The sequence below is a fragment of the Grammomys surdaster genome, unplaced genomic scaffold (assembly GCF_004785775.1).
Source record: "Grammomys surdaster isolate TR1022 unplaced genomic scaffold, NIH_TR_1.0 125789, whole genome shotgun sequence".
Classification (NCBI taxonomy): domain Eukaryota; kingdom Metazoa; phylum Chordata; class Mammalia; order Rodentia; family Muridae; genus Grammomys; species Grammomys surdaster.
The window spans coordinates 1814406-1839850 of NW_021620620.1; the positions used below are offsets into that span (position 1 = coordinate 1814406).

General features: G+C 47.9%; 1 protein-coding gene across 1 annotated transcript in view; it reads right to left on the reverse strand.

The window, feature by feature from the left end:
* Nucleotides 1-25445, reverse strand: part of Grid1 (glutamate ionotropic receptor delta type subunit 1) — a 719003-nt gene that overhangs the window by 580285 nt on the left and 113273 nt on the right. The window contains exon 3 of the mRNA XM_028789133.1: nt 8379-8663. Within this exon, the coding sequence (XP_028644966.1) occupies nt 8379-8663 (285 nt within the window). The remainder of the gene's footprint in view (nt 1-8378; nt 8664-25445) is intronic.

Genomic DNA, 25445 nt, shown 5'->3' on the forward strand with positions numbered 1-25445 from the left:
CTACATATGTAATGAGTATATGCACGAGCCAGCACAGTCTCTCGTCCCCACGTGTATCCATGTTTGCAGCAGGCATCTCCTCACACCCCCGGATGCACTCTGGAACACGATGTGAGGGTAAGGAAACTCCAAAGCTAATGAACTTTCATCTTCTGGCAAACACTACAATTAACGCACCCCAAAGTACAGCTGCTTTGTAATTAGATTGAAGAACAAAACACAAAACACTCATCCTGGTAAAGTTACTGTCAAACTTCTTCTGTAGGTTTCCTAGCAATTAAACGCACTTGCTCATTTCTTCTGGAGAGAAAAAAAAAAGTATTTATTACTTCAATTTAAACTAATGCTGTAATGATCAGGGGTGTTATTCATGAGATCTCTTGCCATTGCGCTTGAAGCCGCCAGTCTGTTCTGCCAGGGCTGGCACGGAGACGCCGCTGGCAAGAAGCACCCGTGAAAACAGCATGGGTTCTCAGCATCCTCTTTCTTCCAGGGAAGTTTACTGTGGGAGGGCACTAGGGATGAGGTGCAACAACTGTCAGTCTGGCTGTCCAGCTGAGGTGTGGTGTCCCACAGAGCCACTGATACACTGTTGTGACACTTCTGAGAACATGCAATTTGACTCCAGCTTAGGGCAGGCCCTGTACACTATAGGTGAGAATGCTGAGTCCTGTCTGTCATCCGAAACACCAAGAGCACTACCCAGATACAGCCGTGTTCTAAAGGCTGCATAACAAGCCAATCTGGGAACAAAACAACTCCCTTGAGGTTTGGCAGGCCTCCTTTGGAAAGCCAGGGTAGTAGGGCCACAATTCAACAACAGATGACTCAGGTTCCTGAGTCCATCTGAGTCCTCAGCATGCAGGAACACAAGGCTAAGCCCTTTACATGAGCAATAGTTAAGCCACATGCAGATCATATCCAGTAGGGTGGTCATTTTATCCCCTTTGTACAAATGATTTGGCCAATGTCTAACAGCTATAAAGACCTGGGATTCAAGCCAACAAGACTGCTCCAGGACCTAGACCCCTAACTGATTATCTCGAGGACTGTCTGCAGCCAGAGAGACAAAGAGCCAAGTCCTTGCACCAAGGCTGTCCTGGGAGCCCTGAGTCTGCCCCCACTACTGTGAGAGGAGACCGCTGCCCACCACTGCTCCTGGTTCATACACATGGCTCACTGCCCTCACACAGGCCACTCACCATATGCCAGGCACTCTCCTGCCTGCTTTACCTTTTTGGCATAGAAACTACAATTACCTTCAATGAGAGCAGCAGCTAAGACTCAGAGAAGTCAGCATATGCAGTGAGTAGAAGAGGCAAAGGGGTGACCATCTATCTGTATTAACTTTTATGTCCATATTTAGTTTTTTGCACTACATATAAAATTCAAAAGATACAAGAAATCATTCTGTAAAACTACATGTCCCAAGAGTCTAAAACAGCCTTCCTTCTGGCAGCTGTGTGTGTGTGCTGAGGTGTATACACCGAGGAGTTTGTGCTTACAGAACAAACGACCCACCATTCCCACCTTGCTACTGTCAATTGACTGCCATCTTGAAATGTATTCCTCTGAATGTACACATCATAGAACAGTTAACCAGATAGCTAAAGATAGACATTAAGATTATTGCCCCTCTCTGATGTGATGGACCACATCACAACAAGTTCTCATGCACCATGAAGACTCCACCTGTGGAGTGCTGTCCCAGATTTGCCTGAGGCAGGTGTCCAAGCAGGGGAAACCAGACCTGGCCACTCACGAGCCACATCCTGGCACAAGTCCACACAGTTGTCTAGACTTTCTTTCTTGGAATGGTCAGCACACACCCACTATGGAGGACTACTGTGGAGTGCCATGACAAAAGGTCCTTCCTGTCACTCAGCATGCAGCTAAGGACCGGGAGCTGGGGTCACTGGAAAGTTCAGTTTGTACTCTGGGCCTGGGGTTTGTCCTCAACTGGATTCCAGTTCCCACTCATCTTAGTTTTTTCCCTTTTGTTTACAACCAGTGAGTCTAAACTAGAAGTGGTAGAAGGGCCAGAGAACTCTGGTCTAAAGGCTGTCTCATCTCTTTTGTCTGCAATCATATGTCTGTAGGTCACAGAAAACCTAGAATCCAAGAGCAGCAACAGAGGCAGCAAGGTCTGGATCCAGGATTTCCCAGGATTTGCAGCTGGCCTGTGAGGCCTCTCCATCTTTCTCTCAAGCTTCATCCCTGGCCACTACCTACGATCCAGACAATCTGTAACCCAGACACACAGGCCCTGCTCTTTGTGTCTGCACCCCACTCTCAGCTCTCTCACTTGCTCTCCCCTCTACCTAAAACACTCTCCTAACTCATTCCAGGATCCACTGTCCTTTGCTTGCCTGAATTCCACATGTCCTTTACATACCTGCTTAAACAGTATTTCCTCCATGAAGAGCTCACTAACCTTCCAGCTTCAGGCTGTGCCGAATGGGCATGTGCCTTTCTCATTTACCACCAAGGATTTGATAGGCCCTAGGTCACAGCAATGTTGGGAAGGAGTGCTGGATACCGCTACAAGGAGGACTGAGCACACAGCAGCATCTAGATATGGCTCAGGCTAGGGCCCTCCTGCAAGCAGCATGCTAAGGAGACAGTATCTTCTCTCTGAGAAAAGAATGAGACTTCAGCAAGAAACTATCATTATGACATGAGGGTAGGGGAAGGCTTCTTAAATAAGACAGGCAAGAGAGCTGAGCATAAAAAGATGACTACATTTGACAACAGTACAATACAGACCTTCTGTTTCTGAAGACAAGCAACTGATGGAAGGTATTTGCCACACTTAACTCACCAAAGAAAAGGCTCAGCATCAAAATTAACAGTTACAAGCAAGCATGTCATAAAAGAGAAAACAAAAATAGCCTGTGAAGATATGAAAAGACCGTATACAGAAAATGTAAATTAGCATCAGAGTAATAGAACACTATGCAATAGAATCCTCCAAGTATAGGCAACAGGAGATGTCACTGAGCCCGGGGACTTAGAGAAGCCTCATACATGGTAAGAGGCAGTGTACAGAGGAAGGAACACTTAGAGACAGACTCAGTAGTTTTATGTTATGTGAATAACATAAAACATGCATTGATCCAGCAGTCTAACAATTCTGCTCCTCAGAATAGACCTCAAAACTCCTCACAAACCACCAAGAGATAAATATCAGCACCACTTGTAGTACCAAAAGCTGGAAATAACCCAAATACCCATTGATGATCAGATGGATACATTAAATTAGATATACTGTGATATAATAAAAGTGATTAATATATCTGTATCAAGTGGAGGATGCTCAGAAACCTGGTGGAGAATGAGAAAAGCAGCCACTGGAGTGTCACTGCAAATACACAAGGTTCCCAGAGGCCAACCAAACGACAAGTGCTATAGGATCTAGAATGATCAAGTAAAGCCAGGGACTGACTGGCTAGCACACAATCCAAATAGCAGTTCAGTCCCCTGGCAAGGACAAAAAGTGACCAGAGTTAAGGACATGGGCTTCCTTCATAGTTTTTTTACTGATTGCGTGTTCCAGAAATTCCTTTCATCGTTATTAATATTTTGATTGAGCATGTGCACTACGATCCTGTACAACTTCTAATTTTTAAAAAATGATTTTAAGGGGTTAGTGAGATAGCTCTATCAGTAAAGTGCTCACTACACACACATGAGGAACTGAGTTCAATCCCCGGCGCCAGTGTAAAAATCCTGGGGAGGCAGAGATAGGAAGTACTTGGGCTGGCTAGAAGGCTGATCAGTAAACACTGTGTCCCAGAGAAAGGCCTTGTCTCAAAAGAACAAGATTGATGGCTCCTGAGAAACATCTGCGGTTCATCTCAGGTGGTGCATATATATACAAAGTGTGCATACACACACACACACACACACACACACACACACACACACACACGTGTATGTCAGTAACTTTAAATCAAGTGCAGTGGTCACTAAGGCTTTCTGCTTTGCTTCAGCAGAATCCTAGTTCCCAACCTCAAGGCCTGCAAGCTGGATCAGAGGCCACAGAGTCTACCTGCCCTGGAGATACTAGAAAAGAGCCACTGGGCCCTGGGTTCTAATTTCAATTATAGGCAACATGAGCCAAGTTATTCCATCCACTGTTTTTCTTTCTTCACTTAAAATAAACACTAGGTAAAATGTTTCTCACATAGTAGAGATTTCATGAATATTTATGTGTGAATCAGCCAATGATATCTGAGTATCCCACCACAACCACAGACACATTCTCTGAGGAAAACTGTGGCTACAGCTACTAACACACCCATCCCCAAACATACACATACACATGCATGTGCATGTACACATGTACACACACATACACACCACCATTTGAAGCATCAAGACAGAAAGTTCTGTGCTCTAATCATCCAAACGTTTGGTATTTTAATGTTATGGATTTCCTACCCCAAATGTCAGTTTCTCTTCTATTTTTCCTTCTGCTGTCATAACAAGCATACAAGTGTTTTCCATGGAATTGTACCAAATGGCACCTCTCATATTTTGTAAACCAAATACATGCAAACTTCTCTCTCACCCAGTATTAGTCAGATTGCTGTCATCATAGTGAAATACCTGAGGCAATTGCCATGTAAGAAGGCAGTTTGCTGTGGCTCATAGTTGTGGACATTTATGTTCAAGCTCAGGCGGCCTTGGTGCTCTGAGCCTTGGGAAGTGCAGCAGTTATGGTGAGAGTACATGACAGGGAACAGTAGATTACAGGCTCAGATCATGAGAGAGGAAACAGGCAACTGCAAATGTGGAATTCCCATAATCCCCTCAGGGACATGCTCCAGTGGACTAAGGACTTCCCTCTAGGACCTACCTCTTACAGGTCTATAGGACCTCTCAACATCACACCTCTGGAAACCAAGCCTTTAACATGTGGACCTTCAGGGCATATTCAACACCCAAACTACAGCTGAACTTTCCGTCACATTCTCTTAGGGCTTCCTGCTCTGATCTCACACATGATGCAAATGGCCAATCCTCAGGTTCTAATTCCCAAGATTAAAGGGAAACTGACAAGGACATGGAGAAGAGTGAATCCTCGCCAGCCCCCCAAAGGTAGAGTCTGTATGTGAAGGTCACTAAAGGAGAAGCTGCTACCCTGAGGCATGCTGGGTCCATTCTGAGCCACATTCCTGCTTCAGCAATGCTTCTGACTGGCTGGGCAGATGAGAAGGAATCCAAAGCCCACCAAGAAACAGGATGGTGCCTTGGTTGTACATGGGTCTTAGAGCCCAAAAGCATCTCGCCGAGCCTAATTTGCTTCAGTGGTTAAAATGTGGCATAAATGAAATAATATATGTAAAGATACTTAGAGATTAGCACAGAAAAGTAAACTATATCCCAAACCACTTCCATTTGACTTTGGGAGAAATAAAGAGTATTTACACTCAATTTGATTTTTAATTGGGCTCATCTGAAACTACATCATCACGGGTGTACTGTCAACATGAATCCACCCGTGGAGTTGTGGAGATTTCACTGCCACTGATGCCATGGAAGCCACCACATCCCCATTCTGAGAGGTGACTATGTTGTGAGTTTTACTTGCCTTAGCTAGCCTAACAGGACTCATGAGGGAAAACAGGTTGGAATATATCAGAGGGGAGTAGTCAGACCAAGCAGCAACACTAGGGGTAGAGGAAATTTTTCAGGTACAAACTAGCCTCAAAGGTTGTCAAATTAAAAGGCTGATGGCCAGGGTGTGAAAAAGCAGCAGGGTCCTATCCAGACAATAAAAGAGCCATGACCTCCAGAGCAACTGAAGCCAGATAGGTCAGCACCCTGGACAGCACCATATGCAGGCACCTCTGGTAGCACAATCTGCAAACATAGTCAGTGGCTTCCAGTCCCTCCCTGTACTATGGAAGCCTCCCAACATCCTAAACACGGTTTTCCATCGCTGAGCCTACATACACCCTCAGCATCCTGCACACAGCACCATCCATCCTGTGATTCATCTGGTGAAAGCGGCTATTCACTCTGCATCTTTGTGAAATTAATGATAAAAGGTAGGCTGGCCAAGGACTAAATTCAACCACAGTAAAGGTAGAAGAGCACCGTGTCAGAACAGAGAAGCACACTGTGGGAGTGGTGTTCCAGGTTCAGGGTTGGGGGGACTGAAGAAGAAGGGCTGGAAGTGCTTTTGTGAGATGAATCGTCCTTCCTGGTTCCCTTATGCCCATCCTAGATAAGAGGTCAGATTACCCAGTACCCTTATCTTTCTCCACATCTCTCCTTTGCCTTCATCAGTGAGCTTGTCATTTATATATGCCAGATACGATGCTGGACTGCAGTGACAGAAAAGCATACGGCCTGCTCTTCTGGGAATGACCACCTCTGCAGGAGTCCAGTGTACATCAGGGACGAGCTCCCATGAGTGACAGTCTAAGCCGAGTGGGCTGATGATGGATGAGCAGATGAATAAGATGCCAGCTCTGCTGGACAGAGGTTGGGGAAGACACCTTTCCTAGAACATTTGCCAGCTGAGTTATACAAATGTGAGATGTATGATGAGAAGAAAAGTCAGGATCTGGGCCAGTGCCTCCAGGCATCACTCAGTCTTCAGGAATCACAGAAGGCCAGACAGTGAGCAGGCTCCAGAGCTGCAACCTGCCTTCCTTGCAGCCATAGCTCAAGAGCCCTTCAAGAGGAATGGTATGTGCAAGCCAGAGACAAGAGGAGCATGGACACCTGAGAGAAGCCGAATGGAAAGAGCCTGTGCACACTAGACTACAAGATGCCCAACCTGGTGGTGCCCACATCTCCCACAGGGCTTGGCCTTGGCATCAACAGGAGGGCCTTAAGGTTTGGTTCTTGGAGTAAGGCCTGGTTTCTCAAAGATGCCCTGTGGCACATCGATGCTGTTACAAGGTCTCCAGCTCCTCCCATGGGTTAGAGGGACAGGACAGTTCCTGGGCATGCCAGCAAGATCCCTGAAGCCTTGAGCCACCCTTGTCCCAGCTGCCACAACATTTTTATTTCAACACAGTAACTGTTTGTTCTTTCAATTCTTCCTGTAAGGCTCCAAACAGTTTATTTGTTCAAGCACCGAGGACAATATCCCAGACTTAGGGAAGCAGAGTATTTAGGCAAATGCAAACATATGCTGATTTCTTTCCTTAGTTACATGCTTGGCAAATAGGGTATTTTACCAGGAGACAAAACTGGACTTTACAGGGTTGCACAGTTCCATCCTAACCTCAGCCAAGGGGCTTCCAACCCCCCAAGTAAGTGCCCAGCAACTTAGAACAGGTGATGTGGGGGCTGTGGCTATAAAAGTTTAGCATAGGAATTCTTAAGAGAACACTTTGGATCCTGGCTAGTCATCATACAAACATGCATGCAAGATAAATGCTGCAGAATGAATCCACACCCACAGCAGACTGAACTGGCCACATACATGGAAACTGGTAAACTACGAAGGACCCAACACCCACAGCAGACTGAACTGGCCACATACACACAGAAACTATGAAGGGCCTGACAGCTGCACTAGGGTCAAGTCCTGGTTGTGATATTGTGATACAGATGACCAAAGTGCTACCCGTAGGCAACCTGGGTGGGGAGCACATGCTATCCCTCTACATGATTTCTCATAATGATATGTGGTTATCAAGCGTCTCCAAATAAAACCTTTCTGAAGCACAAATCATGGAAACCATTTTCTCTCTGGACTTGAACTGGTCTACTTACACAGAAGCTTTAAGAAAACATGAAGCTGTTTCGCCAAAGCTGGCTTTTGTGGTTTCCTAACAAATTATGTTTACTTCCACAAACAAGGTTTTCAAAGAAGCCATGCACAGCCATACATATCCTCAGGCCCTCTGGCTAACAGACCCCTACTTCTGATCTTTGCCCCAGCCTAAGACCCTGAAACAGGGCAGATCAAGGTGGATATAAACAAAACCCCAAGGCTGGACCACCATCCAGCATGAGGGATAACCTTCAGAGGAGAAGACGCCAAGAAGACCCAGGCGGGCAGCCTCCACTTCTGCTTGTATGCAGCTCTTCAGATCCCTGCCAGCAGTTTATTAATATTTTATTGAAAATTCTAAGATGATTCAAACTTCAGCTGTCATGATAAGGTGATGTTGCTAGGCAACTTTAGTGCCGATCTACAGATCTGTTTTTTGCAGCTCTTCCCCGATTCACGAAGCTCAAGGTTGGGCCCTACCACCCTGAGGAATACTCAGCCTAGACCACCAGCGTGGATCTATGCCTTGACAGTACGCCAGTACTTCTAGTACTGTGTCCCATGGTTGAAGCTTCTGGTATTAGGCTCCCAGCACCCAGCTGTCCCTAGACCCTCAGCCCCACCTCCCCAGACTCACCATACTCGCTGTCATAGAACATGACAAACTTCTGCCAGCGCAGTTCTGTCACCAGCCTGAGCATGACATCATTGAGACGGACAGGTGGTCTCGAAGCAAGTGTGTAGGCCTCGCCGTCGGGGCTAGGGTTCAGGTGACAGGCGGTACGTGGTGAACCCCCGGGGTTGCGCTGGACAAAGAGGTGTGGGATGTGCATGGCATCTGTGAGGGACTGCAGGGCGTTGGCAGATGCACAGCCCGTGGATGTGACCAAGGCCAAAATTCCCTGGGTCATGAGGTCACAGGCTGGAAAGAAAGGAAAAAGACAGGAAGAGGTCAGCATGGGGCACTGCTGTGCAGGCTTCATCCCCACAGTTCCACCCAGCAGCTCATGCCTGGCCCTGAGATGCCTCCCCACACAGACCAAGGGCCAGTTCCAGCCAGACCAGCAGCTCCTATGAACCTTGGTGGGTGTAACATTAAGCTACTCATCTCAGGCTCATTTAACAGATGAGGAAAGAAAGGTCAGAAGGGGCCTGATTGTTTGTCCTGGGCTAGTCAAAGAAGGGTGGTACAGAAGGGATCCACCCCAAATCTCCCTGATTCACCTAACAGAACTCTGAATTAGATGTTGTTTCCCACCTTGGGCCAGTAGCCAAAATGCTGGGGAAGAGCCGAAAACTCATGCTGGGGAATTTGTGTATCCCTTTTCATGGGCAAAGAATTCAGCGTGTGCTCTGCAATTGTTGTCTGAACTGGACTGCTTGTGTCTGTAAGCTCTGGATGAGATCATGATGTCAGGAAGACATATACTCACCCCAGAGGACCTGGAATAAGGAAAGGCGGTGAACAGGAGTCTCAATCTTATGGCCAAGTCCACTTGAGTTCTATCCTGAGAATACTGGGTCAAAGCCCAGATGAAGTGCTTGGCTCCAGAAGCCCAGGATTGTTCAAAAGCCACTTGACAATCAAAAAGAAAGAGGCACCCGTAGCTCAGGCAGTTACCAAGGGCACAGAGGAGAAAGGAGACTGAGATGACAACAGCCCTTTCTGAGACTGACGCCCAAACTTTAGAAGTCACCCAGTAACCACAAGGGGTGCTCACCACTGTTAGCCACAGGTTCATATACCTTTTAGGGCTATCCGAGCAAATAGAAAGATCCTGCTTCCCACACCCCAACTCCATGCACCAGTTTTGAAGCAAGCATGTCTTACGAATGCTCTGTGTGATGGGAGGAATGTGGGAAAGCAGATGCAGTCTCAAAACACAGCCTGTGGATGGCAGTGAGCCATCTGCTGCGTGCAGCAGACTCTGAACAACTTTGACAATGCAGTTCCTTCCTAGGGGCCCTAGAGTTTATGGAATGCTTCAGACAGGGCTGAGAAGGAGGCGGAAAATGAGAGTGGTCACCCCAAGGGGAAGGAAGTTAGGGGGTAGAAAAGATGTGAGGGGGGCTGTCCGCCTACACTGGCTGGCACCAATGGCAGCTACTCTCATCCCAGAGCTTTGCTATAAACACTGGGGGACATTGTGGATGATAACTCAGGTCCCATTCCCAATGATTCCTTCACCTCCCACGCCAGGGCCTGAAGCTGGGGGAACAAAGGACGTGACGTCTCTCTCTAGGATCTCATAGCCATGCAAATGCTCTGCCCCTCCATCCTGGCTTCATGGAAATCCAATTATTTAAACAGCATATCTGTTTAGAGACACCCAGTGAGAACTTGGGACATGGCTCAGTGTGTAAAATCCTTGCCACACAGTCGTGAGGATCTCAGTTCTGATACCCAGCACCCAAGTTAAAAAACAAAAACAAAAACACATTCTTTAGTTGTCTGTAGCTTTGAGCTTCCCGTCCCATCCATGTCAACATATCTATTGATATAGTCCTCGGTCAGCTCATGTGTAGGCAGCCATGTTAGTGGGACTTGAGTATAGCTTCTGACATTCCCAGGAGCCACAGTCTCAATGCAAACTCCCTGTTCCCCTGGCTCTCATGGTCTTGTCATCTCTCTTCCATAATGAGTCTTGAGCCCGAGGTGCAGGGGTTATGTTGAAGATCTATCAGTTGGAACTGGGCTCCACAACTCTGTATTTTGCTTAGCTGTGGTTTCTATAATGGTCTCCATCTGTTGCTGCAACAACAACAACAAAAACTCTGCAGGCAACTAAGGAATGCTGAGAAAGTCTTCCCCAGGGAAGAGCACACCAATTGGTTATTCAATGCCAAATCGCCATCCCTGAAATCATATACATGCAAGTAACTGACTGAGCAGGTTATATTTGAGTATTCAGAAACACACATAGGTAACAGCAATTAATGAAAAAGGATGTCATGCATTTTAAATAGAGCAAAGAGTGGCATACGAGAGGGTTTTGAAGGAGGAAAGGGAGAGGAGAGATGATGTAATTATATTGTAATCTCAAAAAACCTAATTGTTTAAAAGCTGACACAGTGATATACACCCATAATCCTAGCACTAGGCAGGCAGAGACAGGGGCAACCCTGTGGCTTTCTGACCAGCTACACTAGATAAGTCAGGGAACTCCAGGTTCAGTGAGAAATACTGTCTCACTGACAGATGCCAACACAAGATGATGACCTCTCTGCTTCTACATGCACTGAAACATGTGCATGTTACACACACATAGTGCCTACCTGGGCCAAGTCGTGAAGGCACACTGTGCCTGCACCTCATGCTCTTCATTCTACCTGTACATACTAGATTGCATTCTCATGTCTTGAACTCAACTTCATGTTCATTCTTGCTTCAGGACTGATTCAATGTCCCCAGGCTGGCCACAGCCTTTATTCAAGATGCTTGCATTTCCCTACACTACATACTACCTCAATAACCATGTGATCTTTATCATGACCTCGAGTTCAAGGAGTACAACAATGCTCAACACACACACACACATGTGCATACACATACACACACATACATGTGCACACACACACAAGCATATGCACGCCTAGCACACACAGTGGGTAAAAGCATGGCAGCTCCTAAAGATTTGTGCAAGAATACTGTGGGGCCTGGCGTTTTCATGCTCTGTGTTCCTCACTGCTCTCTGGGCAACTATCCAGACCATGGGAACAGAGCTAGATCCAAAAGCATAAGAGAACACTCAGTGGGACCTAGAGAACACTGCAAACTATCTGAAAGATGCAAGTAGGTGTGTGGTTATGGAAGCACTACACACAGAAAGCACACACAGCCTCTACAGTGGTACGCCAAACACCATAAGAAGATAAGAAAGCACTTGTCACAGAAAGTACATAAAAATCATGCAAAAATCTATGTATTTTACAATATCAATTAAATAAAACTCAATATGCATGAAAGACCAGAAGGAAAAAAATGCAAAATGTTCAAAGTGAAAGCAATTTGTAAGTGCTTTTCTTTTTTTATTTTCCTATATTTTGCCAAAATTTCATGACATGAATAGGTAATTGCTTGAGAAAGTAAAAAGAATCTCCAATAATGGATAAGCGGGGAAGCATGGAGGAAGAGGGACTGCTGTGTGAGAACGTTCTCTGAGCCAGGCTCTGTTGAGTATGTGATATTTGTGAATTCATGCTGTTCTCATTATAGCCACTTAGAAAACAAAGTTTTGCTTTTTCTTCCCAGATAATGAGACGTGAGGCCAAACGAGCATCACGTGACAGGGCTAGACTAAGATGAGCTCCCAGTTCATTCCCATATTGCCACAGACATGGTGAAAATGCTTCCAAGACATGGTCATATGGTAACAAAACAAACAAACAAAACCACAAAAACTATGCTGGTTACAATGTGAAAGAAACATGTCTTCAAATGATTCAGGAAATGCAAATAGCTAAGGCACCACGTCGGTGAATGGATTATTCTTTGATTCATCGCATCTTTAATACTAAGACATTGCATTAGAATATTTTTATGTATTTATTTATGTATACTCTATCTGCATGTATGCCTGCAACACAGAAGAGGACATCAGATCCCATTACAGATGGTTGTGAGCCACCATGTAGGTGCTGGGAATTGAACTCAGGACCTTAGGAAGAGTAGACAGTGTTCTTAACTCCTGAGCCATCTCTCCAGCCCTGCATTAGAATCTTAACAATATTTTCAAATAAATTGAACAGTGCAGGGCTGAATGGTCCAGGAACTCCATCTCCTGTGTCCTTCCCACAAGCCATTGGTTACTCCTGGCTCATCACCCACCTGTCCAGCTCCTCCTAAGTCACCCTCTGACTTCTATGGTAAGCCCGCTCCCTAGTCCATATACACCAAGCTCTGAAGTCACAGAACTTTGAGAGTCAGTTTCCCTTTCTGCACATACATGGCACATGACACTAAGGTTTGCTTCCTGCCGACCTGTATATTTCATGTGTATGTCTAACACACCAATAACATATAAGCCTCTTCCTGCACACATTGGATCCTCCCAGGACGCATATTCTATAATTTGGCAAGAGGAAAGACAAAGGAGGCTTTTGAGGATGCAGGAGATGTAGTTAGTTACATGTTTGGCATCAGAATCTCAAATGAAGGCTTTAAGTCAATAGAAAGGGGGACCTACATGATAGGGTAGAGCATGATTAAGACGCAGAGTCGGGGCAAAGTTGTTCTCCAGCAGCTACCTTACCAGAGCTTGGAAGAACATAGGAATCTCATAAGCACAAGTCTCATTTCAACCATGTGGTCAGCAGCCATGTGGCCATGGGTGCCTGCCCTTTATGAGCCTCGCTGTTCAAGTCAATGGAGAGTCTCTACTGACTCAGGAGGTGAACGCTTTCTCCACCCTACACACAGAAAGGTGCCAGCCCCATGTCAGGCTTTTTCCTCTCCTCAAGGACCATCCTTAGCATCCTCCAACAATACCTGCACCCAAGTTGTACCCAGAACCTTAAGAACTATTCGTTATCAATGGTTGTAGAGGCACATACCGGCAGTCTCATCACATTGGAAGCTGAGGAAGAGAAGTGTCATGAGTTCAAGATCAGTGTAGGGTACAGAGTGAGTTCTAAACCAGCCAAAACTACACAGCAAAACTCTATCTCAGAACCCCACTTTGAAAAGTCACCTCAGCTTAGAGGAAGAGGGCAAAACATCTGGGGAACTACTGCAGAAGAAAAAGGGGACCTTGCAGGAGGAAGCAGGAGATGGAAGAAGAGAGGCAGGAGAACCAAGAATACACCATGATGAAATATAAGCTAATTTCAAAAGGCCTTTTTTATTATTACTACTATTTTTAAAAAGTAGTAGCCATCAGACTTAAGAGCCATCCTGCCACTCGCTACCTGTGCTGATAGCCTCCTCCTACGAGGAGCACAGTGTCCCTCATGTGACCACCTGCAGTACCACAAGCACCCAGCCTCTGGTGCAGGGAGGATTAGTAAGGCTGGAAGTCTCTCCCAGGCGCTAATGGAGAGGCCCAATGTGAGTCAATTTTCAATCCACTGTGAATGGTCGGCTAATTGGGGCACTGTTGAAATGATGATTATTTGGAGGCTTCTAACATAAAAATAATAAGATCAAAATACATCAGATCAAAGCCAAATCAGCTATTAGCTTAATCAAGGTTGTGTGAGACGGGATGTTACACAATTCATACAGTGCTTATGCTGACATCCTGAGCAGGGTCTGAGCCTGGATCTGCTGTGCAGAGAGCCCCACTGTGGGGCCTGTCGGAGGAGCTGGCCTTCTCTGGGAGAGCTCTCTCTCCACCCCACCCCACCCCAAATCAAGTACAGATGAGACAGCATCCATGTCACAGAGCTCAAGCCCCAGGATGGCAAGAGTGGGTCATGTTGTCCTCTGCCTCCCTGCCACCCTCTTGTCCCACCCCACCCCCACCCTGCATGTGCAATGAGCAGGACCCAGCAGATGGTAACGTCTACTGCAAAGACACTGTGGGCCCAGTGATTTCCCTGCCTTTCTGTCTTTATGTATAGGGTCTCCCACACTGCCTAGCATGGAGTAGGAACTCCACATGCAGATTTTCCAGCTTGGAGCTCAGCAGAGCTTCCACGGCTCTCAGGAGGATCGCCACTCTTGATATTGCTCTTTTCTTCCAATATCATCTGGCCATAAAGCTGATTTCTCTCTTGATCATCACACAGGTCTGATAGATTGATAAGTGCTCCCTGAGCACAACCCATCGGCAGGGGAAGAAAGGAGTAGAGATGAATCATAACGAGCAGTAGTTCCAGTTCCCTGCCTGGGAAGGCAGAGGGTCTCCACAGAGGTCTCTAAGCCGGCCGGTCGGTAGCTCTAGATTCCCAGAAAATAGGAGGAGAGAGGCTGCTTGGAACTCAGAGTTAAACACTGACACAATTAGCCCTCGATCTATCATCACACTCCCACCAACCTCCCCTGAGGAGATGTCTACAGCTGAGTATCTGGGTAGGACAGGACAGGTGTGATACAGCCTACTTCACAGGACAGACTTTCAGGAATGTTTACCCTGGGTCCTGTGGCCAGGACCATACAACTGAAGAAATTAGAACCAGGTCACCAGATCTTTCCATAGACAGTGAGGGGAAGATACATAGAAACAAGGTCCAAGATTCTCAGCTGACTATACAACCCTTGCTTGAATAGAAATGCCTATAGCAGCAAGCTTGGCACCCCCTGGGGAGGAGCAGGCAAGCAGGAATGAGACCTGTCCCACTGAGAGAATTCCACAGCTCAGTGAGCACTGGGTACCTGCCTGCAGGAGAGTGCTGGGAGAGAGCAGCCTTTTAGGTACGGAGGCCATTCTGGGCAAGGACATTCTTATGCAGCCCTCTGGGTTTTGTTAGGAAACTCCAAGGCTACAGGTGGGTGAAGCAATGCTCCAGGGGCTTCTGCTGGAGGAGATTGACCAGTCTGGTCTGTTTCACCCAGTAGTGATGCTGGACATTAACATCCTATGTGGTCCTCTTCCGGGTACTCTGAAAGTCTCAAGGCTAGACATACCCAGCCCCTCATGCTCCCCATGATAAACCAGACCTGATCTCTGAATAGGCCAAACCTGTCCTTTCAGCCCCTGTTCCTCTTAATCTCAAGCCTCCTGCCCAGCATCCTGACATTAACTGGTCTCTGGGTTCCACACTAAGGAGCAGCTTAGTATCTCCAAAAGGACCAGGCAAGAAAGGGCCTCCACCTGGAGCAGGGGCAGCCTCACATAGGCTCTTCAGTTCGGCCCTGCTTTGCTAGGCTCAGCTGGTTTCTGCAGGTGTCAGAGCAAGAGGCAGGAAGGGAGCAGACCCAGGTCAGCCCTGCCCACCTGGAGCAATGGCATCCACAGGGAGTCCAGCACCTCTTCCTCCCCGACCATTCCCACAATCAGTGGCTGGGCTCTTAGGGCAGCTCATGCCCTCTCTCTCCAGCCACCCCTGCTACCTGAACCCTGCCCTTACTCCTTTGGCTGGCACTGGCTTTATGAATATTTGAATTCTAATGGCTAATGCTTTAAATTAAGGTAGCATTTATAAATACTTGATAGCCCATGAATAATTGACCAAATTTAGTATTGTCATAACTCATGGTAAATTATTGATCTATGGAGAATAAATATTTTTCATCTTTTATTAAGACATGTAAAGGGTAAACAAAACCACAGGCTGGGAAGACTTTGGAGGCAGGGCTACAGAAGGCTTGCACTGGCAGCGCTCCCAGAAGGACAAAGAAGCCCCCTCCCTTGTCACTCACTGCCTTCTTCACCCCCCACCTCCCTGTTCTCCTGGAACCTCCCAAGCTCCAACTAATGATAAACTAGACGGATCATCACAAGGTAATCAACCCCCTGCCTTTGGGTTTTCACACCCACCAGCCTTTGTAGCAAAAGCTGAGGAAGGAAGCTTCCAAGGCCAGTCCTGCAGATGCCTGCTTCTCTGCCTTCTCCCACACCCGGAGTCTGCACCTAAGGACTGAGACATTAGATCTCCTTGCACATTTACCTCTGAGCATCTTACCTAGCCCTATCGAAGCTTTCACAGTTACTGTTCCAGTTCAGAACTCTCCCCTGAGTTTCTAACTCCAAACCAGTCCTAACCTGGTTGAAACCAGCAGCAACTCACACCTGACACCACAGAGCTCCCAAGGGTGTGAGAATGGCCGTCCACTTTCAGGAGACAGGCATCCCCAGCCACATGTTTTTGACCTTCCACATTCCACTACGCCAAGCCTTCAGCGACTCCTACATGCTTCATCTTCCAAATACACCCTGAGTCTGCTGGATTTCCTCGGCTGACACTACCATCACCTCTCCATCAGTCCTGCATACATCTAACCTCCCCAATAGACAGACAGCCTTCCCACACCACAGTGACTGGGCCCTCGAGCAGCATTAGCCCATCTAAAACCACATTAGCTCCCCAAAGTCTTCAAAGCAAAATGAAAACCCATGACAGTCTCCAGAGCCATGTACAACTCTGTACTATGTATCTACATGTACCCAAGGAACCAGAGCTCTTGCAAAGAAACCTGGGTATCCAGTTCTTAGAGCTCTTGGATTTCCCTAAATACTCCCAAGAAATATGTAGTGTTCCTGCCCACACAATCTGTGTAACCTCCTCCCATTGTACCATGGGTAACTAGTCTTCCCAGAGACCTTTTTGCAATGCCCACTCTTCCTCACCTATAATTCACTTCAAACCACAGTGGAGTATGTGGCCACTGTTCCCAGTTTCCTGTCCTTGCTACAGGACTGTGTAGAGAAGCACATGTCAGCTCAGCCCTTCAGACCATGGCCAGTGCCCATGCTAGAGAGCAGGCAGCAACCTGTTTAATACAAACCACACTAAAGTGGGAGCAGCATTGGGGGGGGGGACTAGATTTCACATGCACATCCCAGAGCTTTCCAGCTCACCAAGCCTCCTAATGCTTGTGGCACTAGCCTGCCCATCCAGAGACTGGGAACTCTTAACACCAATCTGTGTGCCACTCTAAAGACATCATGAAAGTGAGAGGTTAGAGGAACAAGGGGACAGTAGCAAAGACAACAAACTGAAACTCAAGCCAACTGAGAGGATCCAGGGCGGACCAGAGAGTCCCACAGAAAGATTCACTGTGGCCAGGGCAGGTAAGTAGCAAGCACAGAGGGCTGCCTGGAGCCAACTAGGAGGGTGGGGAAGAGTTGGCAGCGCTGTGGGCTCTCTGGAGCCTCATCCCTCTGCCAATTAATGAATCAAAACCGATTCCCTGCTCCCGCGGGCTGGAAAGGCAGGGAACACTGGGTGGGAACGTGCTGGCTTATTTATAACTCTCCAGCTCCTCGTTAATGACTTTTACTGCTCCGCCAATGGAACACCAAGCTCCCAGCCGGGATTCACACAGAAGCCTGCTCTAGGGAAGTTATATCAGGACAAGATAAGTCCCTGGCATGCCTGCACAGCACATTCTTGTTCTGGAGAACCTCGAAAGCTCAAGGCCTCATGCAACACCAAACTCAGGGGTTCCCCAGGACGCTTCTGCAGAATCCCAGAGAGGTTACCTCCTCTACCTGCTCCAAACTTCTGTTTCCCTCAATCCAGTGAATAAGGGATGTTGATGCATCTTCCAGCTCTCTGTTCTCCACCCCAATCTACAGACTCGAGTTCAGCACCCACTATGGTCCACCATAGCCATGACCCCATTGCCTGGGAATCAAAGCTTCCATACACCAGAAGACATCAGTCTATTTTCCAAACTTCACATGCCCTGTGCTCTCTCTCTCAGCCTGTGGCATTCAGCGCTTACACTAATCTGAAAGTTTGCACCTGCTGGTTGCCTTTTCTGTGGTATCCTTATTCCTCTCCTCTGCCTCAGAAGCCCCCACATGTCCCTCAAACCCTTTCCAAATCCCTCTTCCCCTGTGAAACTGTTTGATTCCTCCCACTACGTAAAATCAACCATTCCTTTTCCTACAGCCTGCAGAATACTTTGTCTTTGCACATGCTACCGAGTTATATATTATTATATGCCTGATCTTTAAGGTCCCAAAAAGGGAAACTGAGGCAAATGGCTTTCTAGACCTTCAGACTCAGGGCCTGATACAGATGTTCATGAGACACTCAATGGCAGAATATGTATGGAGAAGCACAGGCGTGTGCATTCTAATCATTTCACATATCAGGGTTTCAAGGTAAAGTAGCCCAGAGAATGGAATACGACAGAAAATCAAGCTTTGTCCAAGAGCAGGGCTGTTAGTGAGCAACATGGTGAGAGGATGGACCCTGGGCTTCAGGACCTCCTGCATCTAGACCAGAATCTTTTCCTGCATGGATGAGGCAACCACCCCTCCACAACTTAGTCTAATTAGGAACAATAGGGCTGTCCTAGAGCTGCCAAAGGAAGTGGGGGGGGGGGGACAAGCAGCCCAACCCAAGGACAGCTGGATCCATAGGGCCCAAAGGTAGGACAACTTAGAGCCACAAATACTGAAAAACTGGCTCAGGAGGGACAGGTAGGACCTGGGCAGCACGGGTACTTCAGGTTCTCGGCTCTGGGGACACAGGCTAAGGAATGAAGGAATCCAGAATGACAGGGGCTCACCCCTGTGTGGCCACATACAAGCAAGCTAGCCAAGGAATCCCAGCATAATGAGCAAAGGAAAATGTTAAAAGTTTCTGGTGATAGAGGAGAAAAGTAATCTCGGCCCTAAGAGCCAGCAGGTGCGGCCCCACCCTGATCACTGAAGTCCACGCCTGCCTGGGAAGTAGGTCCTCTACTCCATTCTAGATGGGAGGATCCCGAGCAGGCAGCCAAGTGAGTATATTATGAAAACCCACAGGGGACCCAGAGTTACATTTCCAAGCTGCCTGATTTCTGTTTCAGGGGACAGAGGAAACAGGGCAACTGGTAGAGACTAAAGCCATATTTAGTACATGGAAAATGTGCCCAAAAGGACTGCTGTCTCCCATTAGAGTATGTCCTCCTCAGAGTTTGTCCAGAGACACAGCAAAGTAGGGAGGGGCACTGAGGACTTGGGGCTAACTTCATTCAGAGTATATAGGAGACTGCTATAGTGACAGTCCTGGTCATTGTTATGGATTGGTCTCCTGCTCCAGATGCTTGGTCCTCTGCTCGGAGGCTGTAAAGAAATGAGCTCCCATGAAGGAAGTTAAGTTGCTTGAGGCAGGGTTTTATCTCGCTCTGTTTTCTGACAACCATGGAATAAAAAACCTCCTTGACCACATGCTCCTGCAACCATGGTCCTCTCTCTGCTCAAGCACATGGGACCAAGCAACCCATGAATGAAGCCTGTGAATCTATGAACAAAATAAAACTTTCCTCCCTTAAGTTTTGTCAAGTCATTTGGACACAGGAGTAACTCCAAGTAACTAACACAACAATTAACTTCAGAGAGAGAAAAGATGTTATTGAGCTCTCCATTCCGAAGGTTCTTGGGAATTACTTGGCTGTCTGACGCTTTGGACCTCTGGTAAGGGCCAGATTGCCACACAGGAATTGGAGAGCGGAGGAGACCAAAAGGACTGGCATACTCACATTCTAAAAACATGTTTCCAGTGACCTAAGACACCCCTGTAAGCCCCATATCTTCTAGATTCCCAGCGCCTCCCAATAGTACCACCCTGAGGTCCAAGCACTTGCACACAGGCCTTAGGGGAACTATCCACATTCAAAGCTCTATGGGGAAGAGGTAAGTGAGGCTACAAACACCTCTAGAATCACCTGATTAAAAAAGCCCAAGACCCTCTTGACCAGACAGACACAATCTAGCTATACTCAAATGAAGAGCAGTATCCCTGTGCCTGTGGATATGGAGCTCCCAGAAGCCACACCCCTCCTGCAATTATTGCCCACCATGCTCCTTGGCTAGCTCAGGGAGGACCTGCCCTACAAGCTCTTCTCCCAGCAACCACTGGCAACAGCCTGGTCGCCTAGCAACAGACCATTCAGAGGTCCCTGGACACTCGGCCTGAGGAACCAGAGGGAAGCTTATATATCCATGGCCAGCCAGATAACAGAGCCTATCTTCAACCTGCTCCCTGAGTCTCTGTGAGTCTCCGAGACCACTTCCAGTGACCACCTGTCCTCTGAGATCTCCTAAAAGGCAAGACCACCCAGACATGTGGCCTCAGTCCTGACCCAAGCATTTCTTTTTAGGCCCCAGTGGTTCTCCCAGATGTGAAACTGCTACTTACTGAGGTTACTACTACCTTCTCCCACCTCAGCCTGTATTTGATGTCTGGATCTCTACAGCTATCCCCTATTCTCCATACCGTCACTTCATGATCTTCTGCTTCATCTCCCTGTGTATTACACACAGGTAGTAGAAGCCTTGAAATGTTATTACTTTACCACTGGTACTCACATCTTCTCTCCCAGGTCAGGCCCACTGCTAAAGAGAGCCCCAGATCCAGTGTTTTCCCTGCCTCCATCCATAGTGTAAAAGCTGACCTAGGACACCTTCCCACTGAGTTCACTGTGCTCCTTCTAAGAAAGGATTGGTAGTTCCAATCCTGCCAGCTTTCCTGGCCCCAACTTTATCTCTAAGACTTGCTACTGATTCCTTCTCTTGGTCATCAGATTTCTAAGAGCAACTTCCTGATTCCCAGGTGCCATGTGGGAAACTGGAGGTTCTGCTGTGGCCGCTCCCTGTGGCTTCCTGTGCCTGCCGTTCCATGACTGGAAGCTCATATCAGTGTGCCCTTCTAAGTTTCACCCGGGTGCTAAGCCCTCTTATCTCACCACCTCCGGATCCTGTGAAGTTCCTCCTATTTCTCAAGGCCTCCAACCATCCTCTGCTCCCTGCTTTATGGATAATACTGGTCAGAGTCCCTATTTGCTCATGGATCTGTGTCACTTCCTGGGCTGAGCTACCTAAGGACATCCCTGTCTGTAGCACCTCTTACAGCAGGATGATGCTAGGCCCTGGTACACCAGCCATCATGAGAACAACCAGAGATGACTACACTTAGCAAGCAAACCTTGGGTGATGGAGACCACCATCCTGTGGGCCTGTCTCCAGGACGAGCATCCAGAAGTATATCCTCACACTTTGTTCCCTCCTAAACATGCTGACTGTAGGTGGCTATGTCCGCTATGTGTGGCCTGTCACCTGATGAGGCCAGGACTAGAAGCCATCCCAGTGGGCAAAGAGAGCTTATGTTCTTCTCAAACAAGTAGCATTGTAACTACATTCCCAGTATTAGGCTCTACCCAATTAGGGTGGCCCCAGCCAACCTTCCACCTTTCTGTGGGAACTGTGATCAGTCCCCTAAATGTGACCCTTAAGCTCAATGCTGCTAACTTCATGGTAGTCCTTAAATAAAATACAGAAGCACCAGTTCCCTCTTTGGGGACCATTACAGGCCTAGCCCCTTCCTCTTGCCAGCCTGCTGCTCCTCTTCTCTTGGCTGCCATGAAGTCCCCACATCCCACATACCTTGCAGCCAAGGCCAAGATGATGACTGGCAAAGGGAACCCATACTGCCTTCACCCTTCTCAGTGGTGCACCCCTTACCACATCACAGGGAGAGTGAAAACAGGAGGAAAAGGAGCTGAGAGTAAAGAAGGGATGCTGTGCCCGCCACTCCAAGTCATCTTACCTAGACAAGTCCAAGGAAGCTGTTTGCATTTGCTGGCCAAAGTCCTGACTCGGGGGCCTGTGAACAGACGGTGGATGGATTGCTGAGGTGTCTCTTACACACTAGCTCCATCCACCAGCCAGGGACAGCTTTGGCAGGACAAAAATAGAAATCTGACCATCCCAGCTCTACACTAAGTAGCCCTCAGCCCAGGTTGGTTCCTCCTCGAGTCTGGACCTTATGCTTAAAGCCCTGTGTTGTAAAAAGGGACGAATGCTGGTTGTCTAACACAGGCACCATACAGCAATCCTGAGATGTAAATTCTAAAAGATTTCCCCCTTGGGAAGTGTCCATTATTCATTTAGTCTTCGGTTGTCAAGCACTGATGCAAAGGGCATCCGGGAACACAAACAGGAAGGTAGCAGGCTGCTGTATAACCTCTGAGGGGCTGAAACATAAAGAATGACATGTCCCTTCCCCCGCCCCAAACTGCTGGAGCAGCCTGGTGGCAAGATTCCAGTCCTGCTGTCACACTACCTGTGCTCAGAGTTTTTGTCTCATGCTGCAAATGGCCCTTGCACCTCTCTATGACCGACCTCAGCATGGGTTACATTAAGGTAGAGAGTCACAAGAGTTAATCCTGGGAATGTCTCAGCAGTGTCCATGTGGCTGGCCACCTTACCCAAAGTGTAGAGTGTGAGCCATAGTCACCAAGGAAAGCACCCCAGATTTAAATGCAAGGGAGAAAGACCAAAAGCAGCCAGAGCCAGGCCTGGATCAGTGGTCAGCAAGACAGCATGTCCACAGCCTTCCTATGTTCATCATGGCTGTTTCTAAGCACGGTACCCAGGTGCCTCAATGAAGGTGAAGGGTGAGTGGCTGACATCTGACCTAGAGCTCCAGTCTTGTCTCCTGGCAGTTCAATATTCCACCTACATTCATGGCAACTCAGTCTGAGAAAACATAGAGCTAGTCCTCTGTTCGAGATGGGGTGTGCTTGCTACAGCATCAATATGACTATCGGAGAAGAAGATCTTCAGAAGCAAGTGTCTCTCTCGTGTTGGAAAAGAGGTGATGAGGTGCTGGCCAAATCCCATATCCAGCTTCCCTGGCCTGATCACCCACACCAGGGAAGTGGCAGGCAAGGAAAGCCTTCGTGACTTGGGCACAGCCAAAGCACCCCTGACCAGGCAGGTTGCCCGCTGAGCCTCAGCTCTTAGATCTTTGGAAAACGTGCCCAGCTGGCCAGAGACATTACCCATCTCAGGCTCCAGGTGCTTTGGAGCAGATGGGGAGAGAACTCAGAACTCTCCTACTGCCAGCAGGAATGAGAGGGGATCTTTGCCAGTGATAATGAAAATTTTCACAGTAGCAGATGCTCAGGGAAAATTGAAAAACAATACAACGAAATTCATAAGCCCCAGAGAGGGACTTAAGAGAAACCTGGCCACCAGCGAGGCTTGATTTTCCCATCAACACCTCCCTTGCCCTAAGAAGACAGACCGAGAACCATTTCTTTCCCAGCAAGTGATCAAACTGCCCCCTGGAGCCCAACAGGAATCTCTCCAGTCGTTTCCTGTGTTACCAGTCTAGGGCTCATGCTGGAAATGACAACAGATACAGATTCCAGCCCACACCCCCACAAGCTGTCTAAAGGACACTGGAGAGAACCTGGACCCAGATTCAACAGTGGAATGGGGTGAAAGTCACACAGCTGGAGGTGGCATGGGCTCTCAGAGGACAGCAGTTAAGACTGAAACAGAAAGAGGGCAAGCCAGGCTACCGACTGGTATGAGCAGAGGCAAGGCACAGAGGCCTCTGCAGATCTCCAAGGAACAGACACTCACATAAGGGAGAATGCTGAGCCCATGCTGTTTGGATAAAGGCTAGATGGGCTCCATGGGAGACAGTATGAATGCTTAGTTAAGGCCTTCTTTTTTTGGTCCCAGAAACAGCAGGGAGCTTTAAAGGGTTCCTCAGCAAACGGACATACTCAAGTCTTCTTTGGGAAATGGTTCCATGAAGAAGCTACAGGGAAGCTGACTCCTGCCTCTCCCCTGACAAGAAGGAGGAGAGAGTGCAGAGGATAGACAGCAGCGAGGTCTGAGCCAGGCAGAAGCAAAGGGTGGAGGCAATGCCCAGGATCCAGGTCCAAAAATCTAGGCATCGCCGTGAGTCCAACAAGAGTGGGTCAGAAGCTACTGACCAGCTTCTGATTGATTTCTGGTACCATCCAAGGCTCCTCCATTTGTAAAGAGGGCAGTCAAGACTTAGGAATGTGAGGTCTCTTGCCAGGTATGAACATTCCCATGGATAATGGAAGCAAACAGAGCAGGAACTCAGGGTCATGCTAGTCTCCAAGCAGTGGCCCCAGAGAACAAGACAAGACAGGATTCAAGGAAGGGCAGCCCAAACCCAGAAAGGAGCAAGCCAGCTCTTCAGTCTACAGTCAGCATCTGAGCTGTGTAAAGAGGATTCAGAGAAAGAGAGGTCTGCGTGTCCACATATCAGGCAGTGGTGGGGAAGAGAGTCGGGTGCAAAGAAAAAGCAGAGCATCCTTTTCTGCTCCCACAGAAGTCCTACAGAGCCCCTGCAATCCCAGGCCAAGCTGAACCTAGGAATCAGACATGCCAGCACACCCAGCAACTAGTAAAAGGATATGGACTTTGAAAGACACTGCACTGTAGAAGAGGTGGCCCTGCAGATTTCTAAGAGACTGACTTCAGGGACCTATCACTAGAATTGGTCATATCTAAAACCTCTGAAAGGAACATAGTGTATAAGATATTAGCACAGGCAGAGCTGTGTCACCAAACTCTCCAGGAAGATGGTCACAAGTAACACAGCCTCGGCCCTTCACTGGAGCTCAGCAAGAGAGTGGCAAACAACCTTTCTGTCACTACCAAAGCATCAGGTCTACAGCCAGACAGCATAAACGAGTGAGTGCCTGGTGCACAATCAAAATAGCAACATCATCTCATGGGACAGCACAGGCCACTCTCATCCCCTAGGGCAAGCACAGCAGAGGGTGATCACTGGGAGCTACACATGCCATACAGCAGCTGCTTCTAGAAGGCAGAGTGTATGCCAAATTAGGGTGGGGAGGAACTAAGACACCCAGACTCCACAACATCTTGCTCATTGAGAGATGTTTCCCTCTGGGTAAAGATAACCCATACAAAAGGGCTTAGATGGAAGTCACAGAAGGCAGGACTGGTGCCCAGCTACAGCTGCACCTTCCGTCTGGCTGTGAAAGTACAATAGTCCCTTCCCGCTATCAGTGCCTTCCCCAGACAGAGGCAAATGGACAATGGTACAAAAGGAGCTACCAGGGATAGCGGAAGCAAAATGGGACATGAAGGGCTGATGCAGCCTTCCAAAGGCTCTCCAAGTGTACACCACCTACACAAACATGCTCTGCACATGCACACACAGCTCCTTTACACGGAAGAGGACCCATGGAGTACAGAAGCTACACTAGTCACCCCAACCAACAGGACTTTTCCAGATGCAGGGAATTATAGAACTCTAACCTACCTCTGCCCTGTCTCCCTGGCCACAAAAAGTTTCACCACCACAG